Consider the following 12,886-nt stretch of genomic DNA (forward strand, 5'->3'; position numbering starts at 1 on the left):
AATAGTTGTATCTTGGCCAAATATTGTCCGATCCTAATAAACCATACATCAGCTTTCAGATGATGTATTAATCTCAGTTTCAAAAAATTGACACTTTAGACTGGTTTTGTGGTCCAGGGTCACACACACACAAATGCGTGTGTGTGTGTGTGTATTTTAAACCTATATTGCCCAGCACAAAATGCAGGCCGTATTCATTGTGTGTCTTCTGCTGTCTCTTTGTCTACTTTGCTCTTTACTCCTCTCTCTTTTCCTGCCCTTCGTGTGGCCAGGCGTTAGAGAGACAGAAAGAATACTTTGATTGCATTAGGAATGAGAGAGATGAGCTCAGGGATGAGCTGGCTGACCTCAAGGGGAAAAGCCGAATGGGAGAGGTACGTCCTTCAAGTGCTCCTGCACAGGATGAAAGCTTGCTATCAGCACTGTATAACAACAAACAGATCGTTTGAATGGAAAGTTTTTGGATATTTGTTTTCTCTGCATTCCACCGGCCATGTTAACACTCTGAACTTTGAGCATGACATTACACTAGTTTTAAATAATTTGAGATATTTTATCTGAGCTGATTTGTCATTGACTATTTTCTTGCGTTGTCTACCATCTTGGATCTTTTTTCCCTTATTGAGCCTGTCACAGTGCATTTTGGGATGACGTTCTCTATAAAGGAGACATGCAGATATGCCTTCTATGTCAGAAACACAACTGTGCTATTGTTTTTAGAATGTTTTCTTGAGTTGTCACTCAAAATGCATGTGTCCAGAAGAGGAGTGACAACTGTACTGCAGTGTGTATATGGCCAGTGTCCATTAAAAAATACTTTTATACTTTAATTTATTGTTCTGGCAGAAACATGGGCTGGTCATCATACCAGAGGATATGCCCAACGGAGACGTCAGCCATGAGTCCCCTACCTCGGGCATCACTGTGGTCACACAAGAGGCAGCGCAGGTGCTGGAGTCAGCGGGAGACGGACCTCTAGGTGAGTCTCCAAATACACCTATATATATTAGGATGAAACAATGGCATAATGCTTGTTTTCTGTGCTAATACCCCAGATGTAAGACTACGAAAGCTGGCAAATGAAAAGGATGAACTTTTGTCCCAGGTACGATTGTACATGAAGTGAATCAAAATTGATTAGATTGGCATAGATAAGTTGAAGTGACATGTATGTGCTCTTTTAGATCAGAAAACTAAAGATGCAGCTGGAGGAAGAAAGACAAAAGCACTTAAAGATCGACAGTGTTTACACAGAAGGAGAGCGAATGGAGAACGGCAGTGACCTGCATTTCATCGAGTTGCAGAGTATGACCTGTGAAACATGCTATGCACACACATTTACCTTCACATGTACCATGCTGTAATACTGTCTGTTTCATGTAGGGGACGCCAATAGACAGATTAGTGAATACAAATTCAAGCTTTCAAAGGCTGAACAGGAAATGGCAACGATGGAACAAAATGTGAGTTTATATTTAGAACATAATAAAGTTATTACAATAGAAAGTATAACCTACATAACAATAGTATGTAACAGTATTATAGAATGTAACATAAGTATTATTAGTATGCTATAATTTGCACAGAAAATTAAACCTATTTAGGACAAATTAAAACTTTAAGGTTGTGACTGTTTTAAAGCAATGACATTTTCATGCCCATGTTTTTCCACTTTTTTAGTTTATAAAGATTGAAGCCTTTTTGATCAAAAAAGCTGCATGTATTTAAACAAAATACAATAAAAAAATATTGTATATTATTAATATTATTAATTATAATATTATTAATATATAATTATAATTGTATTATTTTTTGTATATATTTTAAAAAGCAAAAAACAAATCCTGCACAGTATCTATGCAATAAATAAATATAGTGTGCAGGATTAGTTTTTTGGCCTTTTAGTTAAAATACTGCCACTTTAAAAAAAAAAAAAATTGTAAATAATTGTTGAAGTTAACTGTTGTATTTTCTTGTACGTGTCTTTCAGGTAAATAGACTTGAAGGACAGGTGTCCAGATATAAATCTGCATCAGATAATGCAGAAAAGGTAGAAGATGAACTGAAAGCAGAGAAAAGAAAACTTCAGAGGGAGGTATGAACCCACACTGAAGAAACTTGCCGTTCAAACATCTCTGATATTGACCTATACCAGGTGTCTGCAACCTTCAATGTAAAAAGAGCCATTTTGGCCCCTTTCCCCTACGAATAAAATTAATGTGGAGCCGCAAAATATTTGATCCCCAAATTAAGACAACACGGCATATAGCTAAAGTGTTATATTAATTTATGTTACAGGGCATGGGGAGTAGCAATCATTTCAGAAGGGGGACAGAAATGTTAAATGTAGTAGTAGTAATAATAATAGGCCTTATAATATTTATGTCTAATTGACAAAAAAACTTTATCTCTTACTTTTACTTGGCTAAGAAATCAAATACACTGCTGGAGAATAACCAATCATTTGTCTTCTATAATATTTTTGATATATATTTTAATAATATGTTGTATAATCAGTATAATAGTTTGTTCTATTCTTTTTTTTCCCCCCATTTTTATTACAGAATAAGGCAGGAAATATATTTTATAGCTTCTGTACTGTAATTAATGGTATGTCAATTAACAATGTATCCTTCATATAAAAACTTGAAAAATAGGGTTGGGCCGATAGACGATGCCATCATTTATCACCGATGGCTGATAGACATCACGAAGTTGAGCTGACGATCGATTTCACTTTCACTTTCGAGATTCGCAATCGCACAGTACTTACCTCACATTTTATAAAATTACATGTTTGTGATGGTGGTGAGGAACTGCAAATCATTCGCCATCGTCTTCAGTCAGGTAAGTAAGCAGGTTTATGCTTAGCTACAGCCATAGCGGGATGCCATTGTACATAGGGATTTCCTGGTGTCAAAAGATATTTCTATCATGCGAGTCTGTGTTGGACTTTCTGTATGAGAGCACATGAGAGTGTTCAACGCTTCATGATTCTCATATAGTTTTGTATGAGAATAATGTATACAAAACGACATGACTACATTGTCTCTTTTCATTTAAATCTGGATTTATTCACATTGGCCTTTGAAAACCTGTACATGAACACACTTGTCAGAGAAAAAGTGCATGTGAAAGACTTTAGGTTTTATTAAAAGTTGGGGGATAAAGGTAGCCGTATGCTATAGGTGAAGCCAACTCAAAGGGATGAAAGAGCCACATACGGCTCACTGACCCATTCACATATCACACATTCAGGGTTCCCATAATCATAACCTCTGATGTCTGATCCTGGAAAAGTCATGGAAAATATCCATTCATTAAAAAAAAAAAATAGTACCCAATGCCAAGAGTAGAAAATCTAAAAAAATCTAAAACTTCCCATATTGGCAGTCAAAGAAAAGAGTCATCCTCACACATCTCTTTTCCTTTTGTAGCTGCGCACAGCATTGGACAAGATCGAAGAAATGGAAATGACCAACAACCATCTCGTAAAGCGTCTGGAGAAGATGAAAGCAAACAGAAACGCTCTTCTGACCCAGCAGTGAAGAGAGACTCTCCAACACCTAACAGTAGGACACCAAAAACAAAACTGCAGGCCCTTTACCTTCTTTCCTTGCCTCTCTCGTGGTCAAATACAGATCTACACCCAACTAAGGCAACATTGTGAGGGAGGAAGCCTCTAAACCTTTTCTGAACCTGAGAATATTGTACTTCTTTTGGTTTTATTGTCTTTAAAATCTTGGTACATCACGGTAGCCATTGAGGTTTCAGTGCTCGGACTGGCTGCTTTTTCCCCCCTCCTCTTTTGTAAGTTGCACAAGTATAAAAGCGCTTTTTAAACTCTAAATCGACATGACTGCAGGGCCCTCGATGTCCATGTAAATGCTTACACAGCAATGTGCCTTCAGAGGGAGGACGAGGGTTATATGTATTGTAACACTACACAGGAAAAGCATATATTTCTACCGGTACAAAAAAAACAATAATGTGTTTAATAAAGGGTACAGCGATGAGTTGAACATTTATAGAGAATTAATCATGTCTGCTATGGTTTCAATTAAGTATTTTTGTTCTGTTTTTCAAATATTTAAAAGATTTCTTGGAAAATAAATGTGTAAATGAATACAGTATGTACGGGTGGGTGATTCATGAATTGTGATTATTTGCAGGGCACATTGAATTTTGTTAGGGTTTTTTTTTTTTTTTTTTTGGAAGTGCTTTGTCACAGTGAATAGACTACATCAATTTTACACTAAATTTAATGATTTTAACTCCCAGTAAGAGACCCATGTTTCTACTGTGACATTGTGAGAAGTTCCAAATGCCACTTGATGCCTTTCACAATGCTGTTGTATTCAGGTTTGGTGTATCTTTTTAATCGCACTAGAAACCAATTGTTTGGCACTTCATGCGCACAGTGATTGTGACTAAAGCAGCTGCAAAGTATACTGTAAATAAACTACACAATTTACAAACCAACCTCTCAGTAATTATTTTTGGACTTTAAGGTGAAGTATAATTTCTGCACCATAGAATTGCAATCTGCAATAGCCCAACATAACAGCACTGGCTCAACCAATGGCCATATGCATGTAAAAGCAGCCTTTAGTGCAAAATATAATTAATGGAAATAAAAGAACATTATGCAATGTTAAACATTTCAAACAGTAGTATGTTGTATTTACACATGACATTATCACATTGCCTGTTTATGTTCAAGGAATAGTTCACCTAAAAAGTATAATTTACTGAAAATGTATTCATCCTCAGGCCATCCAAGATGTTTGAACTATGCAGAACTATTGAGCAAAATATTCCTTTCATTTTTGCCATTCAGGTTGGTGCTGTTAGTGGTACAAAATGACATACTTCACTTTAAACATTATTTTGAAATTATTTGATCCAGTTAGCTTTGGATAAAAGCATCTGCCAAATTCATAAATGTGTAAGACAGTTCCACCAGTTGACTGTAATGAAAACTGTTGTTTAATATTTCAAAATAGTCTTTTTTATTCATTTGCCATACAGATATCTATATATTCTTGGTTTAATGTTAACTAGTAATCTTAAATAATGTGACGGGTTGTCAGTCATACTGAGTTTGTCAGCTGACCAACAAAAAAAAAAACCTGCCATTTTTGATAGTACAGCGCTGAAAGCATTACACTGAACAATAGAGTACTCAAATTCAGCATTTTTCAAAGACTTTGTAGAGTTCAGGCAGGCTGGCGATCTGCAGAATGCTGCCGTCTTCACTGAAGTGTTTTGGAGGACTGAAGAGAGAGCGGAGCGCTTTGAAAAGCACATGCTCCACCTTCCACTGCCAGCTCATCTCTGCATCCTACAAATAATTAAGTTAATCTCTAACATAAAAATCATTTGGGTTTCAGTCAATTTTCCTATTAAATCAGCATAAACCTAAAAAAATGCATTCTGTTCAGAATAGCATATTCTATTTCTCTTGCAGTTTGTGCAATATATATATAGTGATCCTGTAGCTCAATTGGTAGAACATTGCGTTATCAAGGTTGGGGGTTCGATTCCCGGGAATATATGATAGGTAAAAATTGATAGCCTGAATGCACTGTAAGTCGCTTTGGATAAAAGCGTCTGCTAAATGCATAATTTTTATTTAATTTAATATATATATATATATATATATATATATATGTGTGTGTGTGTGTGTGTGTGTGTGTGTGTGTGTGTGTGTGTACACACGAATAGCATATGCCATTTCTCTTGCAGTTTATTTATTTATTTTGTATATATACACACACACACAGCCCAAAATTATTTCTGATTTTCATCGGGCTCCAGTGTGTATTGTTTCCTTATGGAATAGAAGTGACTGCATTCTATGCTGAAGTCATGAAAACACTCCTTCTCTCGATCCCAGTTCACCTGCAGTATCCATCAGCCTTTTAGTTGCATCTGGATTAGATTTTTTAACCAATGCCCATTAAATACAAAACCCAATAAACTACAATTCAATAAAATGCTGACCTCAGTAGCTAAACGCAGAATGAACATGGGAAGTCCCTCCATGGCAGGAGAGTAATTATCTAGCAGCATCGGCCGACCAGTCAGTTTCCCCTCCTGTAAGGAAATTCATCAGTTTTGTAAAGCAATAATCCACTTGAGTGATTTATTTCTTTTTTAAACATGGTTAAGGAAGTTTTAAGCATTCACTATCTAGTAGCAACAACCTTAGGTAAAATAAATACAGCCTCCTGAGCTTATTATCTATCAGTTATACTGATGTAAGTTTGGAATTTGTCACTTACTCCATCTATTTCCAGAGAAAAGTACTCTTCAAGCATTTCTGCTTTCTGCTTCAGGAAATCCACAATATACTGAGCCAGTCCTTCTTTTGGACCGTCCTCCTCTGTCCATCCACTCTCCTCTGAATCCAGAGCCAACATGGCCAAATCATAGAGCGGAGCTGGATTCTAAAGAAACGCTACTTTAGTTTTTCATTTGTTGAATGTATGTGATGTGTCATATACAGTATTGTTCAAAATAATAGCAGTACAATGTGACTAACCAGAATAATCAAGGTTTTTCGTATATTTTTTTATTGCTACGTGGCAAACAAGTTACCAGTAGGTTCAGTAGATTCTCAGAAAACAAATGAGACCCAGCATTCATGATATGCACGCTCTTAAGGCTGTGCAATTGGGCAATTAGTTGAATTAGTTGAAAGGGGTGTGTTCAAAAAAATAGCAGTGTGGCATTCAATCACTGAGGTCATCAATTTTGTGAAGAAACAGGTGTGAATCAGGTGGCCCCTATTTAAGGATGAAGCCAACACTTGTTGAACATGCATTTGAAAGCTGAGGAAAATGGGTCGTTCAAGACATTGTTCAGAAGAACAGCGTACTTTGATTAAAAAGTTGATTAGAGAGGGGAAAACCTATAAAGAGGTGCAAAAAATGATAGGCTGTTCAGCTAAAATGATCTCCAATGCCTTAAAATGGAGAGCAAAACCAGAGAGACGTGGAAGAAAACGGAAGACAACCATCAAAATGGATAGAAGAATAACCAGAATGGCAAAGGCTCAGCCAATGATCACCTCCAGGATGATCAAAGACAGTCTGGAGTTACCTGTAAGTACTGTGACAGTTAGAAGACGTCTGTGTGAAGCTAATCTATTTTCAAGAATCCCCCGCAAAGTCCCTCTGTTAAAAAAAAGACATGTGCAGAAGAGGTTACAATTTGCCAAAGAACACATCAACTGGCCTAAAGAGAAATGGAGGAACATTTTGTGGACTGATGAGAGTAAAATTGTTCTTTTTGGGTCCAAGGGCCACAAGCAGTTTGTGAGACGACCCCCAAACTCTGAATTCAAGCCACAGTACACAGTGAAGACAGTGAAGCATGGAGGTGCAAGCATCATGATATGGGCATGTTTCTCCTACTATGGTGTTGGGCCTATTTATCGCATACCAGGGATCATGGATCAGTTTGCATATGTTAAAATACTTGAAGAGGTCATGTTGCCCTATGCTGAAGAGGACATGCCCTTGAAATGGTTGTTTCAACAAGACAATGACCCAAAACACACTAGTAAACGGGCAAAGTCTTGGTTCCAAACCAACAAAATTAATGTTATGGAGTGGCCAGCCCAATCTCCAGACCTTAATCCAATTGAGGACTTGTGGGGTGATATCAAAAATGATGTTTCTGAAGCAAAACCAAGAAATGTGAATGAATTGTGGAATGTTGTTAAAGAATCATGGAGTGGAATAACAGCTGAGAGGTGCCACAAGTTGGTTGACTCCATGCCACACAGATGTCAAGCAGTTTTAAAAAACTGTGGTCATACAACTAAATATTAGTTTAGTGATTCACAGGATTGCTAAATCCCAGAAAAAAAAAATGTTTGTACAAAATAGTTTTGAGTTTGTACAGTCAAAGGGAGACATTGCTATTTTTTTGAACACACCCCTTTCAACTAATTGCCCAATTGCACAGCCTTAAGAGCGTGCATATCATGAATGCTGGGTCTTGTTTGTTTTCTGACAATCTACTGAACCTACTGGTAACTTGTTTGCCACGTAGCAATAAAAAATATACTAAAAACCTTGATTATTCTGGTTAGTCACATTGTACTGCTATTATTTTGAACAATACTGTAGTTAACAAGATTGTTTTTAATAAAAAAAAAATACATTGTTACATAAAAAAATATTACAAGAATTTATACAACAACACACCGATAATCGTAGGACCCCGAAATTACCAAATCGTAGATCAAAATTTGATAAAACAGCTCCTGACTGTAGAAAACAGGAGAGAAGTAGGTTTGTTGATGCACATATTTAAAAAATCTGTAGAAAATACTTAAATCAAATCAACTTCAAAAGCATAGTGATGAATGGACTGTGATTGATGTGGTTCTAACCTGAGTTTAGTTGTATTGAGCAGGTAGAGTTTGGTCTGGTGCTGCACTAGAGTCCACTGAGGATCGACTGAACCTACAAATGAGTGATTCTGGAGCAGATCCTGTAAACCTGCGGAGAACACGGCACTCTGAGACAACACTCAATTCATTACATTAATGTTTACACTACCGTTTAGAAATCAATCTTTTTATTCAGCAAGGATGCATTAAAGTGACCAAAAGTGACCGTAAAGACATTTTATAAAATTGCTATTCTGAATTAATTCTGTTGTTCATCAAAACTATGTACTGGTGCTTTCAGAAAAATATGAAGCAGCACAACTGTTTTCAAAACTAATAATGAGAAATGTTTCTTGAGCAGCAAATCAGCATATTAGAAGGATTTCTGAAAGATCATGTGACACTGATAACTAAATATACAGTAAGTAATGCTAAAGTTTCAGTCTGTTCTATTTCTTGAAGCGGATATCGTTTAACCTTTGTGAGTCTGCTGTTCAATATCTTGCCGGATCTCCTTTATGCTGGTCAGTTTAATGATGCGTCTCCTGGGTAGACAGGCGGCCGTCACATCCTCCTTCACCTCCTCAACATGAGGCTTTTTCCTGAAAGACAGATAGAAGAAAACAACAGGTTGATCTTCAGCTTGGAAAGAAAGCAATGGAAGTAGAGAGGTTAATGACTGGGGCTATTTTCTCAAACAGTGTGATCATAAAAATAGCAACCTTTAGCATAACTGAAGTGCCACACAAGAGTCATCAACAGCCTGTTTTCTGCATTTCACCTTGGTGGTGCTTCCTCAGGAGGAGGTTGAGTGTCTGTCTGTTGATCCTCAGGGTCACAGGGCTCCAGAACATCGAGAGCTTTGAGCAGCTCGGAGTCGTCTTGCTCGGCTGAACCTTGAGCAGCAGAGGAGGAGCTGGAGGCTTTATCTGACCTGCTCTGAGCAGCAGACGATGAGGCTGATGGCTGAAGAAATGCATCCAGCTTCTGGACTTTGCTGTCGGTGCGGACCATCTGATGAGCGTATACGCGTTCCTGGGAATCTGCTGAGGCACTACAGGCTTTCGTCTCGCTGTTGGACACCGAAAGTCCTGGAAGCAGAGTCTGTGGATCATGCAAATTAGTCAAGGGTTGGCTGGATTAGATGATGTGAAATATTGACTCCTGTTACTGAAGGTTCACCTGTGTGAAGTACGTGCGTGAGGAGTTGAGCCGAGCAGCTTACTCTCGATGTGTTTCTGAATGCTCTCGATGATGCTGTCCTCATGCAGGAAGTGCACCTCGTGCTTGGTAGGGTGGACGTTCACATCAATGTTTTGAGGAGCAATCTCTAAACTTCAGAATGAAAGCAACTGTACAGTACTAGTAAAACATTCCCAGATATCTTATAAATGAATGTAGAAAGAAGAATAGTATTCAAAAATCTTTTTTTTTATATTCTCTTATGCTCACCAGGCTGCATTTATTTGATCAAAAAAAATAAAAATAATAATGATATTGTGAAATATTAAAATTCCAAAGAACTGCTTTAAATTGTATTGTAAAATGTAATTTATTCCTGTGATGCAATGTTTAATTTTCAGCATCATTACTCCAGTCTTTAGTGTCACATGATCCTTCAGAAATCATTCTCATATTTGCTGTTCAAGAAACATTTGTTATTATTAATGTTAAAAAGATTAATATTTTTGTGGAACCAGTGAAACATCTGTTTCAGGATTCTTTGATGGAATAAAATAATAAAAAGTTATCTTTTGCTTCTTTTTTTTATCCTACTGACCTCAAACTTTTGAACGATGTGTATAATTCCATAAAGTGATTCACCTAAGATAAAGATAAGGATGAGTGTTTTTGGGAAGATAAGCAGTGTAGACCGTTTCAATAGCTTTCTTCAAGGCGCTAGACTCCACAAACCGATCTAGAAGACAACAGAATTATTACAGTCCTGTATTGAAATGATATCGATCAGAACAGTGATCATTCATCATAAAGACAAATACTACTTTTCCATTGCTTTTAAAAACTGAGATAGAAGCAAACTCATACGGTTGATAAAAAGAATGAGGATGCATTTCTTGACAGAGTAGTTTGCATTGGAGATGTAGCCTTTTTTTTTAAAAGCGAGTTTCTGCTCCTCACACTCGACTTCAATCAGCTCCCTGAAACACACATATGAATGTTTGCTTTACATCCGATCAATGGATCCTTTGGTTAAAATGAGGTTAAAAATGTTCACAGTACCCAGAAATGGTCAAATAAAAGTACCTGCTAACAGCTACCCTGAGGAACACTGAGGAACACTGTACAGGAACACTGAGCAACATAGAGCGCCCTCTCGCGGCTGTAGACGGTAATGTTTTCTCTTGGTTCATGTCAAATTAATTTTGATAAATAAGTCGCAGGACCAGCCAAACTATGAAAAAAAGTGCGACTTATAGTCCGGAAAATACGGTAATTGTGGTGGAAAGCATGACTTAATATCAAGTAAACCTACAGAAATCAACGTTCCCTGGTTTCCAGCACAGGGTTTGGGTGCAGCTTTCAGCTTCCCGTCACAGTAACTGGCCCTGTAAACAAAACCTGACCACTTTATAAAGGAAAACAATAAAACAATTCTGCATGTCTGGTGAAATACATACAAAAGTATACAATTGTATATCAATATAAAAAATTAGAAAATTACCTGTAGGCACATTTTGCATCCGCTGTTTTTGTGGTGATTGTGACATGAGCTACATGACTTATACTGGCGAGAGCCTATAAAAGAAGAAGAAGGGAGTTGATTTAGTTCAGCTGATCAGGAAACGCACTGCGATCAGCTGAAGTGATTCGCACCTCTCCTCTGAATCCGTATGTTGCGATTGATGACAAGTCCTCAAAAGACTGAAGCTTGCTGGTCGTAAAACGCTCACGAACTATTCCCATATCATCTTTCTGCAAAGAAATAAAAGCACAACACGCTCCAAATAAGTAATTTGTCATTTAACAATGTCTATCATATGTGCAGGGTAAAGATAAGTGATTTACCCTGATTCCAGTGCCGTTGTCCTGAATGAGGATGAGCTTCAGTCAGCCTTCTTTCACTGTTATCTGGATATTTGTGGCCTTTGCATCCAAACTGAGGATTTAAAACAAATATTAGTGTCTCATATTGTGTCATATGCAGTTTTTGATATGGGCTCATTTTACATAACAGGAGTCATTTGTGCTCCTTATTCATATAAACAAATCTGCTTTAAAAATGAACAGCTGGTGCCAAAGTTTATGATTACTGTAATATAAACATTTTCTAACATATCACAAACTTTTTTCTTTTTTTCTGCTACTGTAGGTTTTAATATTACTGTAATTATTAGAATTGTGTTGTTTTAGTATAATTTTTATATTTAAGTACTATTTTTATACTGCTGTAGAATTTATTTAACAGAAAAATTATAATTACCTTTTATTTTTTATATTTTCAATTAGTTTTCATTAATTTAATGATTCTGTTAATTTTTAAATGTATATTTAACTATTTTTTGTACTTTTAGTTCTTCGAGTTGTGGCCAATATAATATATTTCTAATTTTCGTAGGAAGTATACATTTCATTTCTGCTGTTTTTCATTTAATGAAACTAATTTAATAGTTTTAGTTCAAGTTGGCAATTCCAACACTGAAGCTAAAGAAACAACTTTTGCATTAAACAAACGTGTTTATTAGTGATATGTAAAGATAATAATGTATAATAAAGTGACATGACACCAATCGTTAGTTATCGATAAGCTTCATTAGTTTTAATCCGTACTTGTTTGTTTATTAATGATGAACATCTCCGACACCGGTTATTAGTCATTATTTAATAAAACCTCATCAGACAGAAGTTATGATAGTGTCACCAGTTCTCCATCATCTCTTTGATGGCATTGGCGGGCCGCTGGATGATCTCTCCGGCCGCGATGCGGTTCACGACAGTCTCGTCGAGTCTGCGGATGACTCCTGCCATGATCAACTCTCACTCATTCACTAACTGATAAATAAACACAAACGCGTTAACATGAACTGGCACGTATTTACAAAATCAAATATAAGCAGAGTCAAACATACGTGAATGTTTGTTTACGTCTCACACGCGAAACGGGGAGCTTCTGGCGCGAATGGCGAGCACCCGCCTTCCGAGTGTTGTGATTGGCTGGTGGAAGAACCGCATCCGCCAACGTCACTCCTGGAGTGCTGTGGCATGTTGTCAACTGTCTATTATGGCTGTCGTAGACCCAAGTTGTGTCAGTCAGAGCGGGGTCAAGATGAACCTGAAGATTTAAATGTTACTACTAAACTGTTTTAACCAGTCCACATTCTAATGTTCATAACTCAGCTGAATATATGTGAATAAGGGTGTGTTTTTATTTTGTTTTATTTGTCTTTCATGTGTGATAGGTCAGGCAAGTTTTAATCACTACACGAACACAAAAAACCCTTTTCGCAGTCTTTACTGGTA

General features: G+C 36.9%; 1 protein-coding gene and 1 pseudogene across 10 annotated transcripts in view; one reads left to right on the top strand and one right to left on the bottom strand.

Annotated features, from left to right (window-relative positions):
* LOC113112429 (leucine-rich repeat flightless-interacting protein 2-like) overlaps positions 1-4,478 on the top strand; it is a 26,488-nt gene extending 22,010 nt beyond the window's left edge. For 7 of the 10 annotated variants that reach the window (XM_026277993.1, XM_026277995.1, XM_026277998.1 and 4 more), the window contains 7 exons: positions 273-374; positions 847-979; positions 1,056-1,105; positions 1,185-1,305; positions 1,384-1,463; positions 1,991-2,095; positions 3,438-4,478. In XM_026277993.1, coding sequence (XP_026133778.1) covers positions 273-374; positions 847-979; positions 1,056-1,105; positions 1,185-1,305; positions 1,384-1,463; positions 1,991-2,095; positions 3,438-3,548 — 702 coding nt within the window. In that variant the 3' untranslated portion in view covers positions 3,549-4,478. The remainder of the gene's footprint in view (positions 1-272; positions 375-846; positions 980-1,055; positions 1,106-1,184; positions 1,306-1,383; positions 1,464-1,990; positions 2,096-3,437) is intronic. The other 3 variants (XM_026277997.1, XM_026278001.1, XM_026278002.1) reach the window with 1 other exon arrangement.
* Positions 4,195-12,600, bottom strand: LOC113112431 (DNA mismatch repair protein Mlh1-like; annotated as a pseudogene).
* Between the last annotated feature and the right edge of the window lie 286 nt (positions 12,601-12,886).

The sequence above is a fragment of the Carassius auratus genome, chromosome 13 (genome assembly GCF_003368295.1).
Source record: "Carassius auratus strain Wakin chromosome 13, ASM336829v1, whole genome shotgun sequence".
NCBI lineage: Eukaryota > Metazoa > Chordata > Actinopteri > Cypriniformes > Cyprinidae > Carassius > Carassius auratus.